The sequence below is a fragment of the Solea senegalensis genome, linkage group LG1 (genome assembly GCF_019176455.1).
Source record: "Solea senegalensis isolate Sse05_10M linkage group LG1, IFAPA_SoseM_1, whole genome shotgun sequence".
NCBI lineage: Eukaryota > Metazoa > Chordata > Actinopteri > Pleuronectiformes > Soleidae > Solea > Solea senegalensis.
The window spans coordinates 36,996,208-37,014,510 of record NC_058021.1 but is presented as its reverse complement, the minus strand read 5'-3'; the positions used below and the strand labels follow the sequence as shown (position 1 = coordinate 37,014,510).

The 18,303-nt window shown below is 42.0% G+C and overlaps 2 protein-coding genes across 2 annotated transcripts in view; one reads left to right on the top strand and one right to left on the bottom strand.

Annotated features, from left to right (window-relative positions):
* The first annotated feature begins 3,643 nt into the window (after nt 1–3,643).
* march11 (membrane-associated ring finger (C3HC4) 11) lies at nt 3,644–10,504 on the top strand. The gene is made up of 4 exons (XM_044020289.1): nt 3,644–4,234; nt 5,983–6,138; nt 6,576–6,768; nt 10,133–10,504. Exons 1-4 carry the CDS (start codon nt 3,890–3,892, stop codon nt 10,441–10,443), a joined length of 1,005 nt encoding a protein of 334 aa, XP_043876224.1. The 5' UTR covers nt 3,644–3,889; the 3' UTR covers nt 10,444–10,504.
* A 4,206-nt stretch (nt 10,505–14,710) lies between these two features.
* The window catches only part of myo10 (myosin X), a 60,013-nt gene continuing 56,420 nt past the window's right edge, over nt 14,711–18,303 (bottom strand). Inside the window, exons 33-41 of the mRNA XM_044031504.1 lie at nt 18,146–18,303; nt 17,872–17,995; nt 17,349–17,646; nt 16,968–17,175; nt 16,689–16,825; nt 16,489–16,609; nt 15,713–16,189; nt 15,425–15,616; nt 14,711–15,327 (exon numbers count right to left, since the gene is read on the bottom strand). Coding sequence (XP_043887439.1) covers nt 15,217–15,327; nt 15,425–15,616; nt 15,713–16,189; nt 16,489–16,609; nt 16,689–16,825; nt 16,968–17,175; nt 17,349–17,646; nt 17,872–17,995; nt 18,146–18,303 — 1,826 coding nt within the window. The 3' untranslated portion in view covers nt 14,711–15,216. The remainder of the gene's footprint in view (nt 15,328–15,424; nt 15,617–15,712; nt 16,190–16,488; nt 16,610–16,688; nt 16,826–16,967; nt 17,176–17,348; nt 17,647–17,871; nt 17,996–18,145) is intronic.

The following is an 18,303-nucleotide window of genomic DNA, read 5'->3' as shown; positions in this document are numbered from 1 at the left end:
CGTCCTCATGTCTGCAGCCACGCCCCCTGTGTTTTTTTGTCAGACAGTGTTCACACACACACACTCACAGGCTGGCGTGAGAGGAAGTGAAGCAGCTGAGCTCATTAAAGAGCTGCTGTGGTCTGGTGGGTCAGTGAGCTGCAGCTTCCTGCTGAAGAAACCTGATCACTTTTCAGTGACATCATCAGAACAAGACCAATCCAAGTCGCACATCAGTCAGTGCAAAAATAAATAAAACATAAAATTTACATTTAAAGACACATTTTATATGATAGAAAATTGTTTTGGGGACTCATTTTTGGAGGAAAGGCGGAGAATGTTTAAAAACTGAAGATAGTAAACCACTCACTCTCCCTGAACCAAAGTCCAGAGAGAAAATCAGTGATTTTAGCATCACACACACATCAGTTGTTGATCCACTGCTGCCTATATTACTAACTAATTTTTTTAAATTCTGCATTAAAAATACTTTGTTTAGATTGACCTCAGTGACACAAAGTGACCACACGAGGCAGCAGAGGACCAGCAGCTCCTGTGTGAAACTGAAGTTTGTAAAACACTGGCCGTTTCTCAATACTCAAGTAAGCAAGTATGTACTTGCTTACTTGGGAAGTATATACTTGAGAAGTACACTGGGAGTATATACTTGCCAAGTACGGGAGTACACAAGTATGTGGTTGTTTCTTAATACTCAAGTATGCAAGTATGTATGTATTGTTCTGCTGTTTGAATGGTGGCTGGTGCCAAGTGCTGCAGCCTCATTAGCGCCACCTTGGAATTGGAACAGCACTTGGACTGAGACTGATGAGGTTTTCACAAATACGGGAGTACGCAAGTACGCACAAGTACGCACAAGTATGGATATTGAGAAACGGCCACTCTCTCACACCAAATCACAGAGAGAAAATTTGTGATTGTAGCTGCTGGTCCTCTGCTGCCTCATGTGGTCACTCTGTGTCACTGAGGTCTATCTGAACAAAGGTTTGCAAATGCCGAATTGGCTAAATAAGACATTAGAAGTTAGTGATGGAGGGTGAAATAAAAGCCTTTTAATGCTCTGAAACAACTTCCTCTTCTCTGAGTTTTTAGAGTATGTCGTACATATGAGCAGTAAAGCAGAGTTGCTTTAATAACAGAGGGTGTTTTTAAATATACATAAGGCATCAGGCGCCACCCCGCTGTTGTTTTGACAGGAGGTCCATGTCCTCCCTAAATCTGCTCTCAGCACCAACCCTGGTCTCCCTCCGAGCCTCGGGGACCTGGTATTGATCGGAGCCTCGTAGGTAGTGATTGGACATGAGTGGATAATTTCCTTTGCTGCATTAGAGTCCATTACTGGCCCACTCCCCGGAAAGTGATAGACATCGTGAAGAAGAAAAAAAGAAAAGAAAGAGAAAAGAGTGAGAGAAGATTCTCGAGGCTCTGCCAACTTTGTTATTAACATACTGTACGTTTGATGAGGGTGAGACGATGAATGAGTGAATGTGAATGAATGAAACCAGGTGTTGTTTTTTCTTTAACCATCCTTGTTTACATGGACACAACTACACGACAATGTGTCACGTAAACATGACAATCTGTTACTTAAACATGACAATCTGATACAAACGAGACGTGTACGCACATCGCACGATGTTGACATACTAACTCCTAATGACTTAGTATCTCATAATAATGACTTAGTATCTCATAATAATGATTAAGTATCTCATAATAATGATTTAGTATCTAATAATAATGAATTAGTATCTCATAATAATGACAGTATCTCATAATAATGACTCAGTATCTCATAATAATGACTTAGTATCTCATAATAGTGACTTAGTATCTCATAATAATGATTTAGTATCTCATAATAATGACTTAGTATCTCATAATGACTTAGTATCTCAAAATAATGACTTAGTATGTCATAGTAATTACTTAGTGTCTAATAATAATGATTTAATATCTCAAAATAATGATTTAGTATCTCAAAATAACGAGTTAGTATCTCATAATAATGACCTAGTGTCTCATAATGACTTAATATCTCATAATAATGACCTAGTATCTCATAATAATGACCTAGTGTCTCAGTCAGTCAGTCGCTTTATCCTCCACCAGAGGGTTGCGGGAGGTGCTGTGCCAATCTCAGCTACATCGGGCGATAGGCGGGGTACACCCTGGACAGTTCGCCAGTCCATCGCAGGGCCACACACAGCTACAGACAAACAACCATTCACTCTCACACTCACTCCTATGGTCAATTTAGAGTGTCCAATTTACCTAATCCCCACATTGCGTGTTTTTGGACAATGGGAGGAAGCCGGAGAACCCGGAGAGAACCCACGTACACACGGGGAGAACATGGAAACTCCATGCAGAAAGGCCCTTGTTCCAACCGGGGCTCGAACCCGGGTCTTCTCGCTGCAAGGCGAGAGTGCTAAGCACTACACCACCGTGTGGCCCTCTAGTGTCTCATAATGACTTAATATCTCATAATGACTTAGTATCTCATAATAATGACCAAGTGTCTCATAATGACTTAATATCTCATAATGACTTAATATTTCATAATGACTTAGTATCTCATAATAATGACCAAGTATCTCGTAATAATGATCTAGTATCTCATAATGACTTAGTGTCTCATAATAATGATTTAGTATCTCATAATAATGACTTAGTATCTCACAATAATGACCAAGTATCTCATAATGACTTAATATCTCATAATAATGACCTAGTATCTCAGAACAATGACTTAGTATCTCATTATAATAACAAGTATCTCATAATAATGACCTAGTATCCCATAATTATGACTTAGTATCACATAATGACTTAATATCTCATAATAATGACTTAGTATTTCAAAATAACGAGTTAGTATCTCATAATAATGACCTAGTATCTCATAATAATGACCTAGTGTCTCATAATGACTTAATATCTCATAATAATGACCTAGTATCTCATAATAATGACCTAGTGTCTCATAATGACTTAATATCTCATAATAATGACCAAGTATCTCATAATGACTTAATATCTCATAATGACTTAGTATCTCATAATAATGACCAAGTATCTCATAATAATGACCTAGTATCTCGTAATAATGACTTAATATCGCATAATAATGACTTAGTATTTCAAAATAATGAGTTGGTATCTCATAATAATGATTTAGTGTCTCATAATAATGACTTAGTATCTCATAATAATGACTTAGTATCTCATAAATATGATGTAGTATCCCATAATGACATAACATGTCAACATTTTGACCACGTATCTAATAATAATGGCTCTATACCTAAAAATTAGTACTTAGCATCTCAAAGTTATGACTTGGTATCTAATACCAATGACTTAGTATCTCATTATTAGGACTTAGGAAAAATTTGACTTTGTCTCCAATAAAATGAAAGTATCTCAAAGGTGTGTCTTAGAATCTCATAATGACTCAGTATTTCAACATAATGACTTAGTATCTTATATTCTTAATAATAGGTCACGTGTTAGTCAGTTTATGTGACAGTGATGTGATTGATGGCCCGTCCATGAGGAAGTGCAGGTCTCGCGTGTTTCCTGGACTCACAGCTGACCTGAGAGAGAGAGAGAGAGAGAGAGAGAGAGAGAGGCGGAGGCAAAGGAGGAGGAGGAGGATGAAGATGCGTGGACGCGGCTCAGAGAAGCTCAGTACGCGCTTTTAGGCCACGGGTGGACCGGAGCATCAGGTCCAGTCTGGATTCTGAGCTGTGGTTCTGGATTCTGGTTCTACATCTTCTCCTGGAGCCGCTCCTCCATCTTCATCATCATCGGTTGCTGAGGTTCGTGGATCCTGCGTGAGCGCGCGTGCCTGTGGCATCTATGCACGTGAACCTGGACTGTGCGCGTGATGACGAGTACAGAGGGGGGGGAGGAGGGGGGTGGTGCTGTCGTCACCCGCCACCGCCACACCTGGAACGAAGAAGAGGGGGAAGAGGAGGAGGAGGAGGAGCCGCATCCTGAGGATGAAGGAGGAGCGGAGTGTCCCGAGGGCCGGAGCTGCGGGACACGCGGGGACACGTGTGCGGGACACGCGGGGAAAGTGAGCACAGCTGAGGATGAAGATGAGGAAGAGGATGGAGCCGCGGGAGGAGGAAGATTGTGTAAGATGCAGGCGATGACTTCAAACTGCTGTAGCAGCGACAACTGCAGTCCGACCCCGAGCTGCAGGATCTGCTTCCAGGGCGCAGAGCAGGTACAGGGCGACAGGGGGCGCTGTCGCTCGTGTGATGTGTAGCTACTTCCTGTGGTTCCATCAGTTTTTAAAAAACCCTAAACCATAATGGTTTGTTCCAGTTGTAGTTGGAAGTCATAATTTACAACTCGGAAAATCATTGGAGCAACAGATGTAGTATTCCAAGATGGCCGCCACTCGTACAAACACTGCTACTTTTAATGTTTATATCACTTTGTTTTGATTTTAAAAAGTCGTGAAAATGACTTCCTGGCTCGTTCTTATGACATTTTTTTTCGACTTCTGTTACTCCCAGTTGTAAACAGAACATAGCATAACCGTAACCGTGGTAACAAACAGACTTTGTAACAGGAAGTAGCCGCACTTTCTCACAGTCCCACACCAAAGCTCATAGAGAAAATCAGTGATTTTAACATCACACACACACTGCTCTTCTTATGTCTGATTTTGTCACTTCAGTGTTTGAATTCCTTCATTTATAATTATTCCAGTGACACAAAGTGACCACACGAGGCAGCAGTCGTCCAGCATCTTAAATCACTGATTTTCTCTCTGGTCTTTGGTGTGGGAGAGTGAGTGCTTTACAAACTTCTGTTTTGTTTTTATTGAATTATTACAGTGAACCCTTCGTCAGAGACCTGTGAGGAAAGAAGTTCTGTAACTTTGATTAATCTGGATTATATTAGATATGGTAACAGGTTATAATCCCCAATCTTCCCTCTTTGATATCCGAGTGTCCATCTATATGATGTCATTTAGCTGTTAAAAGCAACAGCGTTTAGTAACCTGACTCACATCTTTACAGGAAAACAGAATTATGATTAGTCAGCAGTGAGGGATCTGTCTGTCTGTCTGTTTGTGTCTGTCTCTGTCAGTCTGTGTGTCCCTCAGCTCAAATGTCCCCTGGTTTAAAGGTTAAACTCCACATTATGTGACACTTTACAAAGCCTTTATTACTTACTTTTTAACTTAAATTCTTACTAATTATTTATTACTATGAAGCCTTTATCCACGCAGTGGTTTGATAAAAAGTCTCTGAGGTCTTTTTAAACCCACACAGTTTACATGGAGCTCTCTGACCTTAATATTAATATCATATTAATACAATATTAATTAATATAATATAATATAATATAATATAATATAATATTATATTGATGTGGTGGCTCCAGTAAAAAGCCAGGGGTGTCCACATAAAAATCCTACACCTTGGCTTAGCGATCTTTTCATTTATATGCTGATGATGTACATATATACAGGCCTGTTGCTGCAGGACATGGGTCTGATATGAATAGACTCACAGCCTGTTTGACTGCTGTCAGGGCCTGGCTATCAACAAACTTCCTGTTACTCAACTCAGCTAAGTTGTTAGCAGCTAGACCAGTAAAACTGAGCCATTATTGACTCTAAGGATAGAGTAAAGAATCTCAGTGTACTCTTTGACCAGAATCTTTCTCTGGATCTTCACATTAAGGAGGTCACACGTATAGTATTTTTCCATTTAAGAAAAATGATATAGTATAATATAATATAATATAATATAATATAATATAATATAATATAATATAATATAATTTTAATATAATGTAATATAATATAATATAGTATATATTATTTTAATTTTAATAGAATAGAATAGGATAAAATATCGTAAACTTAAACTAACGTGGATTTGTATCAGGTGAAGGTTTTTGTCAGATGGATGTCTTCTGTCTGTGCCTGAACTTTGACCTCTGTCCGGTGTGCAGGGCGACCTGTTGAACCCGTGTCGCTGCGACGGCTCAGTGCGTTACACTCACCAGCACTGTCTGCTGAAGTGGATCAGCGAGCGCGGCTGCTGGACCTGCGAACTCTGCTGCTATCGCTTCCACGTCATCGCCATCAACATGAAGAGGCCCTGGCAGGTGCTTTGACCTTTGACCCCCACAGACGATTCCACCAGCTGGCTTTCATGACAGTATCTTTATGAGATATTCACTAAGACGACATTAAAGGTATCATCACCACTCACTCTCACACACCAAACCTCACTGAGAAAGTCAGTGATTTTAGCTGCTGCTCCTCTGCTGCCTTGTGTGGTCACTTTATGTCACTACAATACTTTGGAAAGAAGAATTTAATAAATAAGACATTAGAAGTTAGTGATGGAGGCAGCAGTGTGTGTGTGTGATGTTAAAATCACTGATTTTCTCTATGGACTTTGGTGTGGGAGAGTGAGTGTGTGGGTGCAGTGGCAGTGGATCACCATCTGTGTGTGTGTGTGTGTGCAGTGGCAGTGGATCACCATCTCTGTCTGTGTGTGTGTGTGTGTGTGTGTGTGTGTGTGTGTGTGTGTGTGCAGTGGCAGTGGATCAGCATCACTCTGGTGGAGAAGGTTCAGATCATCGCTGTGTTCCTGGGCTCTCTGTTCCTGGTGGCGAGCATGTCGTGGCTGCTGTGGTCAGCGCTCAGTCCTCAGGCCGTGTGGCAGCGCCGTGACGTCCTCTTCCAGATCTGCTATGGCATGTACGGCTTCATGGACCTGGTCTGTGTTGGTGAGAGCGTCGTGTTTCTTATGCTACGTCTACGATGTCTTTAAGAACATGTTCACGTCTTTATCTCACTGTGAGACACTTTAGTAAAGCACTCACTCTCCCACACACACACGCATGCACAGTGCTTTACTTAAGTGTCTCAGAGTGAGATAAAGACGTGAACATATATACACATCATATATACATATATACTGTGTATATATACAGTGCCTTGTGAAAGTATCCGGCCCCCTTGAACTTTTCAACCTTTTGCCACATTTGAGGCTTCAAACATAAAGTTATAAAATTGAAATTTTTTGTCAAGAATCAACAACAAGTGGGACACAATCGTGAAGTGGAACGAAATTCATTGGTTATTATACTTTTTTAACAAATAAAAAACTGAAAAGTGGGGCGTGCAATATTATTCGGCCCCTTTACTTTCAGTGCAGCAAACTCACTCCAGAAGTTCAGTGAGGATCTCTGAATGATCCAATGTTGTCCTAAATGACTGATGATGATAAATAGAATCCGACTGTGTGTAATCAGGTCTCTGTATAAATGCACCTGCTCTGTGATAGTCTCAGGATTCTGTTTAAAGCGCAGAGAGCATCATGAAGACCAAGGAACACACCAGGCAGGTCTGAGATACTGTTGTGGAGAAGTCTAAAGCTGGATTTGGATACAAAAAGATTTCCCAAGCTTTAAACATTGCAAGGAGCATTGTGCAAGCAATCATATTGAAATGGAAGGAGTATCAGACCACTGCAAATGTACCAAGACCCGACCGTCCCTCCAAACTTTCATCTCGAACAAGGAGAAGACTGATCAGAGATGCAGCCAAGAGGCCCATGATCACTCTGGATGAACTGTAGAGATCTACAGCTGAGGTGGGAGAGTCTGACCATAGGACAACAATCAGTCGTACACTGCACAAATCTGGCCTTTATGGAAGAGTGGCAAGATGAAAGCCATTTCTCAAAGAAATCCATAAAAAGTCTTGTTTAATGTTTGCCACAAACCACCTGGGAGACACACCAAACATGTGGAAGAAGGTGCTCTGGTCAGATGAAACCAAAATTGAACTTTTTGGCCACAATGCAAAACGATATGTTTGACGTAAAAGCAACACAGCTCATCACCCTGAACACACCATCCCCACTGTCAAACATGGTGGCGGCAGCATCATGGTTTGGGCCTGCTTTTCTTCAGCAGGGACAGGGAAGATGGTTAAAATTGATGGGAAGATGGATGGAGCCAAATACAGGACCATTCTGGAAGAATCTGCAAAAGACCTGAGACTGGGACGGAGATTTATCTTCCAACAGGACAATGATCCTAAACATAAAGCCAAATCTACAATGGAATGGTTCACAAATAAACGTATCCAGGTGTTAGAATGGCCCAGTCAAAGTCCAGACCTGAATCCAATCGAGAATCTGTGGAAAGAGCTGAAGACTGCTGTTCACAAACGCTCTCCATCCAACCTCACTGAGCTCGAGCTGTTTTGCAAGGAAGAATGGGCAAGAATTCCAGTCTCTCGATGTGCAAAACTGATAGAGACATATCCCAAGCGACTTGCAGCTGTAATTGCAGCAAAAGGTGGCGCTACAAAGTATTAACGCAAGGGGGCCGAATAATATTGCACGCCCCACTTTTCAGTTTTTTATTTGTTAAAAAAGTATAAATTATCCTATAAATTTGGTTCCACTTCACGATTGTGTCCCACTTGTTGTTTCTTGACAAAAAAATTCAATTTTATATCTTTATGTTTGAAGCCTCAAATGTGGCAAAAGGTTGAAGGTTGATACTTTCACAAGGCACTATATATATATATATATATATATATATATATATATATATATATATATATGTATATGTATATATATGTGTGTGTAATACTAAACTTGAAACAAAAATGTGATCATACATTTTGTTGCATGTCACACTTAGCTATGTTTCACCAATGAAGAGACTGGTGTCACACAACTGTGTCACACAACTTAATTTTATTTATTTAAAAAACAATTTAAAGGGAACATATTATGCAAAATCAAATTTTTAATAATTTCAATACTTATATTTGGGACTCTGGAGGCCCTACCAGTCGCCAAAGTGTGGAAAAAGAATACTCAGTCATTTTTCTCGTGGTCCCCCTTAGTGTAAGTATAGTCAATAAACATGTGATGTTGAATTCCCTGCGCTTATGACGGCAGCATGCGCATTTCACCGCGAATGTAACCACCCCACCAGTAAGTTTACTTTGAGAGCACCTTAGCTCCACCTTGTCCCTGCGAGAGGGAGGAAGAGCGAGGGAGGAAGAGCGGTATTATGTCAACGCGGAGGGACAAGTGTGCTGTTGGTGGCTGCACAGTGGAGCACAGTGTTTTACAGAGGATTTTATATATGAAGCTAATGTGCCGGATAAAGTCAGCAAACGTGTGTTTGTGTGTTCGCACCACTTCACATCAGACTGCGGCCAGCGGTTGCTGTATTTAGTCTGCAAACGTATTTCACCGACGTACAAACACACACATTGTTAAGAAAAGGTCACATAGAGCTCATAACTGACCATTCCGACACGTCCTAATTAAAAATATTTGTTCAGTACGTCCTCCATGACCGGAGCACAGACTCTGGACTCAAATACAATTGTCGGCGATTAACCCACGTTTTTAGGATTGTTAAGTCTTTTTAACTGATTTACAGTTTGGCAGTGTTTAACTTGATCCTTGTGTCAGAGGTCTCCGGAGCACAGACTCAGTCTGATACAGTCAAATACAGTGGCAGTTTATGCAGCTCGGTGCTGTCCCTAAGTGTTTATAACTGATTTACAGTTCGTGTCATGCTCACAGGCGTCCGTGCACGAATGTGCCTACGTGACGCCTGTCTGTCAATTGAAAGTGAATGAATTTACACGCGCAAGTTAGAGGTTTGATGGCATCGCATAGATGCTGTACACGCGTTTATAGTGTAGGGTGCTGGCATTAAATGCCCCTGATAACACACACACACACACACGCACGCACACACGCACACACACACACACACACACTGCTGCCTCCATCACTAAGTTCTAATGTCTGGTTTTTAAAACACTTTCTTCAGATTGACCTCAGATTGACCTCAGATTGACCTCAGTGACACAAAGTGTCCCCGCAGCTAAAGTCACTGATGTTCTCTCTGGACTCTGGTATGGGGGAGTGAGTGTGTGTGTGTGGGTGTGTGTGGGGGGGGGGAGTGAGTGCTTTACTAAAGTGTGTCTCACAGTGAGATAAAGACATGAACATCATTCTGACATGTTGAAAGCCCACTTGAAAAACCCTGAACTGTCCCTTTAATCTCCGATGAATACCTGATAAATGTGTGTGTGTGTGTGTAACAGGCTTGATTGTCCATGAGGGGGCAGCAGTGTACAGCGTCTTCATGCGCTGGCGAGCTGTCAACCTGCACTGGGACGTCCAGAGCTATGACAAGGCCGAGGACATGGAGGAGACGAGCACCGCTCACTCCTCGCCGGCCCCCAGGACGCTGTGGTTGCCCCTGGCGACCTTTGGCCCCAGTGGCCCCTCACACTCCACGCAGCTGGGGCCGCGGCCGTGGAGCTGCTGCCTCTGTCCTCGACTGCTGCCGCGGAGTCGCCTGAGCCAGGACAGCGGAGAGGGCGAGGTCGTCATACGTGTGACCTCAGTGTAGCACCCACACGCGCTCACCCTCACCCGTTCAAACACACACACACACACACACACGTTGGACATTCACGACTTGAGGGGACATTGCATTGACTTGACTTAATTAATTTCCTGGAGACTTACTCTAACCTTAACCACAATTACTACTGGCCTAATCTTAACCCTGACCCTAACCTCAACCTAACCTTAAAACATATCTTCACCTTAAAATGTAGTTATTTACGTTGTGGGGACGATTTTTGTCCCCACAAGGAAGACAAGTTCCCATAATGTGACTGTGTAAACAGTTTTTGGTCCCCACAACATTAGTAATACCCGCAGACACATACACTCACTCTCCCACACCAAAGCCCAGAGAGAAAATCAGTGATTGTAGCTGCTATTCCTCTGCTGCCTCGTGTGGTCACTTTGTGTCTCTGTGGAATGTCTAAATTAGATATTTCAAAAGCCGAATTTGACTAAATAAGACATTAGAAGTTAGTAATGGAGGCAGCAGTGTGTGTGTGTGTGTGTGTGTGCGTGAGTGTGTGTGTTTACAAACGTCAGTTTCCTGTTATTAGACAGATGTTAGTGAGATAAAGACGTGAACATCATGTTTCCTGATGTTTTTCCTTGTGTGTCCAGCGGCGGCCATGTTGCTCCATGTTGTTCTCTGTGACTTCTACAAACAGGAACTATCCCTTTATTCAGTTTTTTGGGTGATTTGATTATTTGGTGCCTTCGTCACTGTGCAGCACAGTAATGACTTGAATGTGACTTTTTTCTGTTGGCTGTTATTTCTATTTCTTTTGAATGTATCATTGATGTAAAGTATAAAGAATATTTATATACACACAGAGCAGCGTGGATTATTAACTCTTATTATCACAAGTGTACCTAATAAAGTGTCAGGTGAGTGGATTTTCTTTTTGAGCACGGACACACACACACTTTCTTTAATCGTGTCACTGCGCCACAGAAGTGTTTGCATTTTCATAATCTGGTAGTGAAACGTAAAAACTGACTGACGTTTACTTTAAACACAGAAGAAGCTGAAAGTAAAACATGGAACAACAGCACTGATGGAGGCGGAGGAACACCACGGTGCTGCGGTTTAATACTTCACAACTGTCACGCAGTTTTCATCAATTATCGTGTTGTGTTTAAAGATAGTCAAACATTCTGAAAGGTGAACTGTCCAAAGTCCCCCAACATTTACGGTGAAATTCAAGAAAAGACTTACGTTAGCTCACTAGCATGACGACAAAGCGTCATTAGACGTGGAGAAAGTTCTGGAGAAGACGTTTGAGATTTGTGTTCATAACTCCACACGCTGCCATCTACTGGTGAGTGACACACATTCACATGCATGAACCTGGGACTAGCCGCTGTAAGCTACACCAGTTGAAAATAATGCATAAATATTGTGACATATATATTTTGTTGATATTGTATCGTGATCATTTCATATCGTGATCATTTCGTATTGTGACTTAAATATTGTGATCATTTCGTATTGTGACTTAAATATTGTGATCATTTCGTATTGTGATTTAAATATTGTGATAATGTCGTATCGTGACTTAAATGTCGTGATCATGTCGTATTGTGACTTAAATATCAGGATAATGTCGTATCATGACTTAAATATCGCCATCATTTCGTATCATGACTTAAATATTGTGATAATGTTGTATCGTGACTTAAATATTGTGATCATGTCGTATCGTGACTTAAATATTGTGATGATTTCATATGACTTAAATGTCGTGATCATTTCGTATCGTGACTTAAATATCGCGATCGTTTCGTATCGTGACTTAATATATTGTGATCAATTTGTATCATGACTTAAATATCGCGATAATGTCGTATCGTGACTTAAATATCGCGATAACGTATCGTTAATAAAAATCGCGATCATTTCGTATTGTGACTTAAATATTGTGATCATTTCGTATCGTGACTTAAATATCGTGTTAATTTCGTATTGTGACTTAAATATCGTGATCATTTCGTATCGTGACTTAAATACTGTGATGTCGTATCGTGACCAAAATATTGTGATAATGGTGTATCATGACTTAAATATCGTGATAATGTCGTATTGTGACTTAAATATTGTGATAATTTTTTATCGTGATAATGTTGTATCGTGAATTAAATATCGTGATCATTTTGTATTGTGACTTAAATATCGTGATAATGTTGTATCGTGACTTAAATATCGTGATCATTTTGTATCGCAATGTCACGTTGAAATTAAATTTTTATAAAAAGATACCGTTATTTACGCACGTTGAAATGAAATATGTAATCATTTATTGTTGGAATCATTCTTTCACACATACAGATGTTGTTTTTTATAAAAAGATTCCATTATTCCACCTTCAGTTGTGTAGAGAAAAAAAGAAAAAAGTATTTCATTTATTGTATGTATAAAACCCCATGTGGTCAAAGCCCAACAACAACAGAAGGCAAAGTTGTGCATTATAAAATGTAAAATGTAAAATGTACAGCCATGTGATTATTAGAGCATCTATATATAGAACATTGCACATTAAACCAGAAAAGAAAATCACACATAGAACACAAAATAATAAGTGTACACAATTTACAACAAGGCACCGTGGAATCAACCTACACACACACACACACACACACACATCTTTGGATGGATCTGCCGCCTGCGGCGCTCCACTGAAATGTTGGAGGAATGATGCACTGCTAACCTTTAAAGGGGTAGTTTGTGATTTTTTTTAAGGTGTGGTTGTGTGAGGTTGTGACACATTCAGTGTGACATCTAAACAACATATTTACTAAAAAACACTTTTCCAACAGTAAAGTAAAGTTTTTAAACCACTCACTCTCCCACACTAAAGTCCAGAGAGAAAACCAGTGATTTTAACATCACACACACACACTGCTGCCTCCATCACTAAGATCTAATGTTTTATTTTGTCACTTGCGTGTTTGAAATCCAACGTTCAGATTGACGTCAGTGACACAAAGTGACCACACGAGGCAGCAGAGGAGCAGCAGCTCCTGTGTCCCCGCAGCTAAAATCACTGGTTTTCTCTGTGGGCTTTGGTGTGGGAGAGTGAGTAGTTTACAAAAGTCTGCCTGAGATAAAGACGTGTTGCACTGCAACTAATGATGACTTCCATCAGTGGTTAATCTCACGGTTATTTTCTTCTTCTTTCTAATTGTTTTTTGGGTCAAAAATAGATCAGAAAATGTTGAAAAATATTAATCGGTGTTAATGATTTTGTTTTGTCCACAAACATAAAAATAAAAAAAACATTTGAATGATTTCATTGTTTTATAGAGCAAAGAATTTAAGTCAGAAAACTTGTGAGCTGAATGTTTGGGTGAATGTTGATGTGAATGTGGTGTCATGTCCACATGACGATCAGCACCTCAGTGAAGCACACAAAAAAAACAAACGCTGATCGATCTGTGACTAAATCACAATCACAAAGTTTTGAAATGCACATGAAGCAAAACCAAATGTTTCAAACATTAATGCTGAGGTCAGACTACATAAGTGTCGGTCTGTGCGTGTACAGAAGGATGTGATCCTCAGTGTGTTTCAGTGTGCGATCACTTGAAAACGACAGCTTCACAGTGAGAACGGCAGGCGGGGCGGGGGGGAAATTGATTGTCGTTCACTAAGACGCACTTGTGTTACTGTGTTATGGGTTTAAAATGAGTATTAGCCAATATTAATATTCACATTTAAGAAGCTGAGAAATCCCAGAAAATGATTTGAATTCTTTAAAATAACTCAATACTCAATTAACTCAATAATTGATTAATTGCTTCAGCCCCAAATTGTTTATATATATATATATATATATATATATACATATATATATATATGTATGTATGTGTGTGTATATATATATATACACACACATACATACACACACACATTTTTTTATGAAGTGTCTTGATCGAAATCACAAAGCCTATAAGGTGCAGTCTGACCTCGGCGTGACACGATCGTCACTTTAAATTTGGTTAAATCAAAAGTTTATAATAAAACACGACTTCGACTCTGGTAACAAACAGGACTTCAGAGTTCACATCAGACCTTTTCAGATTCTGGTTCCATTGAAATGATGATTAAAAAACAGGCACTTGTTTTGACGTTTGAAAGTAAAACCATGTGAACAATCCGTCACAGAGATGAGACAAGAACAGCTGTGCATTTTTTACAGTGAATGGAAAGAAAGAAGGAAAGAAAGAAGAAAAGAAAGAAAGAAGAAAAGAGAAAGAAAGACAGACAGACAGACAGAAAGAAAGAAAGAAAGAAAGAAAGAAATAAGGAGAAATAAAAACCAGGCACTCCAGAGTTTTTCTCTTCATATTGGGACAGCCTGTAGACGCGTGCACACACACACACACACACACACACACCAACCTGAAACAAGAGCCCTCAGGAAGACGCCATCTTATTCCAAAACAGGACACAGGTCGTGTTTTTTACATTCAGACGAAGTTCTTTGGTCCAAGAAATGACGGAAAAGTCAGTTTTTTTTGTATTCAGCTGAAAAACCCTCATCAAGGGAAGCCCTGATGCAGAAAATGACACCAAAAACAAGATTGCACCACCTACTGGACTGGAGGGTGCAGACCTCTGTGGGATGTCATGTTTTGGAATATGAAGCGTTAGCTTGTTAGCATTAAAGAGCGTTTTTTTGTCTGAAGCAAACACAGAGCCCATGCGCGGCATGTGACAGCCACGCTCCGCCGACACATGTCCATAAGGTCAGAAGGTCAAAGGGGCGGGACTTCACCAGGCGCTACACTGACTGCCGTGGCTGCTGACGGACTGAGAGTTGCTGTAGCGCTTCTTGACGATCATGCTGATGTAGGCCTTCATCAGCTTGGCGATGTCCATGACCTGCAGAGGTGAGGAGGAGGAGTTAACTTTCATTTGATTGAATTTGATTGTTAAAGGGATAGTTAAGGTTTTGAAGGAGCACTTGTGTTGTACCAACCATGTGGGTTTCGAAGAGCAGCTCTCGGCCTTCCACTGCGATCTTGTAGGCGTTGGGCAGTGGAGCACCAAAAGACAGAATGTGTTCGTACGGGAAAACCTCCAGAGGCCAGAGCTCGCCTCGTTTGTACACTGATATGGCCTCACGGCTCACGCCCAACCACAGCTCGAAGGGGAACGAACCGTCCCGACACTGAAAAAACAAACATGAAGCACCGTGAGAACTTTTTACTGGTCCTGTTTGAGTGGAAACACGAGCTAAGTGACAAGTGTGGCTGCTTTTCCTCACCTCCACATTGAACAGTGTGGATCCGTATCCCTGCCACTCCTTCACCAGCGTCATGTACTTGACCATGGCCTGCTCCTGGTTCATCCCCTGCAGCTTCTTCCACTTGTCCATTACGCTGGTTCTCACCGCCACCTCCTCCTCACGCACCCAGGCCTCCAGGCTGCTCTCCTCCTCCAGCTTCTGCCGACTCAATGAGCCGCTCCTGAAGCTCCGCCTCAGCGTTCCCTCCAGGAAGCTCGAGCGCTTCCTCTCCGATGTTCCCGAGCGGTCTGCCACCGAGCCGGTGCCTGGGGCAAATGTCTTTGCGGAGTTCTGTACCCGGGCACGTAATCGCGCCATGGGGAACACCTGGGACATTTCTGGAACGTTGGCTTGAGAGCTGTGATCGCCCAGGAGGTACTGAAGTCTCAGTGCAGCCAAGAACTGAAGAGTCTCTTCTGGGGCCGGATACTGACCTCGGATGACGGCTTCATGGGCCTGAAGACAGCAAGATGGTTTGAAGCTTTTCTTTCTGAAGTGATTCTCAAAAATGGAATTTGATGAATGGAAATGTTACAACTTCAGATAAGTTTATATTTGAAGTGACGACCAGTATTTTTGATTGCCTTCAGACATGGCAGGTGTGTTTGCACCAGATGAAGAAAGTCATTCCCCATTCATACTCTCACTTACCAGGAATCCCACAAACAAGTTTGAAGTAAAATGGATGATGATGGAACGTTGTTGAATTCTTCGTAGAATGACAGAAGGATATAAGTGGTTCAACCTTGTCTCACCTGTTCAAACATGAAGGCAAACTCGACGCTGTCTCTGGGAACATTGTCTGTGTCCAAAAAGCAGTAGAGCTTGAAGTAAAACTTCCAGCCGGTGTTGTGTTCTTCTTGACTCGCTGAAAGCCTGGAGACCAGAGTGTGTGTTAATAATGGGCTGAAGTACGGGACAATCATTTGTTACAGGCTTAGTGTGTTACAGTTACTTCTCAAATTTGGCGAGGATGTCGGCCACCACTGTGCGGCTCTCGATGGCTTTCTCCGTGGTGTCGTTGTGTTCAAACAGAGCAAACATGTTCCTGCTGTCCTCCATGGCCAGGCCTCGGATCAGCTTCTCTACCACCTGACACACACACACACACACACAAGCAAAAAGTGTCACTTTTCTGTCTTCATGGCAACAAAGACATTTTGTGTAACCTGTATTCTCATGAATGTCCATCAGGGGTCTAATGACTGAGGTCTTTAACACAGGCGTCACCCACCTCTCCGGCTGTGGTGTGCGAGTTGATGGTGATCTTGCAGGAGCCTCCTCCGTGGCAGTGAACGGTGGTACTCATGTCCTGCCGCGCCACGATGGCCCGGATCTCCTCTTGCGACGGGACGTACTCCCGGGTTCGAGTCTTCCTCAACGAGTCCAGAGCAAAAGCAGCGTAGCGATCCATCTCTGAGCCGGGGAAGAGCTCATGAGTCCTGCAGACAGAGAGAGAGAGGGTGACATTTAATTTTTTAACCATTTAATAAAAGGGGCGCTGCAACACTGTCAGTACCTCAAATACATAATACTCTTAAAACCTAATTTTAAACTAAATTTAGTCTTCAACAGTTCACATCTGCGGTGTCGCAAAACAAACATCCGTCAGTACCTCTTCAGGTGGAACTTAAGGTATCGGAGGATGCTCCTGGTGGGGATGAAGGTGCAGGACATGCAGGCCAGGATCTTCCAGCTGCACAAGTTCCCCGGGCTTCCTGGCTGAGGCGGCCGCGTCATCTGCTTGATGAGTTGACAGTAAAGCTCGTCCCGCAGCTGCTTAAGCTCTTGGCCGGTCAACAGTAGTCCCTGGATGATGGGCACCGGGTCGGCCACGCCCTCCAAGTGCTGTAGAGAGCTGAACACCTTCAGGGCTTCATCCTGGAGTGTCGTGTAGCTTCTCTGTCGTGGAGCTGAACCAGGAGAGAGATAGAGTGAGTAAATCTTCTGTTGATTATTTTTTTTCATCAATTAGTTGTTTGGTCCAGTGAAAAAATGCTCCAACAAATTCTGCACTTTTGGGTTCAGAAATCTTAATGGTTTCATTTAGACAAATGATGGAGGAAAGACAAGTTGGCTATTTTTGCCTCCGCATTAGCGTCTGGTTTCTTTCTGTTTTCTGTATCGTTGGGACTCACTGGTGAAGTGGAGGTCTCCATAAGGCAGCGGCAGCAGTGGTGAGTGCAACGGGTGGTGACTGAAGCGGAGGATGGGGTTCCTCTTGTAGATCTGCTCCACCACCTCCAGGTTCAGACAGTTCTCCTGTGGAACAGAGGAGTCTGCCTGAAGCAAGTGCTAGAACCTGAATTTTGTGATTCTGGGTTAATTCTAGGAGTTAAGAATTCTTAACACAGCTGTGTGGAAATGAGGCATGAAGAAAAACCTACATCTTTTCGCTGTGGAGCTTCCTACCTTGATGTCCTGGATGAGCTGCTGGGTGGGCGTGTCTATGGGGGCTTTGGTATCGATGACGTTCTGGATGGCACTGGCCCAGCGCGTGGCCTCGCTCAGCAGCTTGCAGTAGAGACGGTACGAGTGCTTACGGCCGTACACGATCACGCTCCAGTAGC

What these genes read in the sequence shown, in the direction of transcription:
- march11 (XM_044020289.1), top strand. Translation starts at nt 3,890, where the DNA reads ATGACGAGTACAGAGGGGGGGGAGGAGGGGGGTGGTGCTGTCGTCACC. An exon ending in GCTTCCAGGGCGCAGAGCAG is followed by an intron (nt 4,235 to 5,982) that starts GTACAGGGCGAC and finishes TCCGGTGTGCAG; the next exon opens with GGCGACCTGTTGAACCCGTG. An exon ending in CATGGACCTGGTCTGTGTTG is followed by an intron (nt 6,769 to 10,132) that starts GTGAGAGCGTCG and finishes TGTGTGTAACAG; the next exon opens with GCTTGATTGTCCATGAGGGG.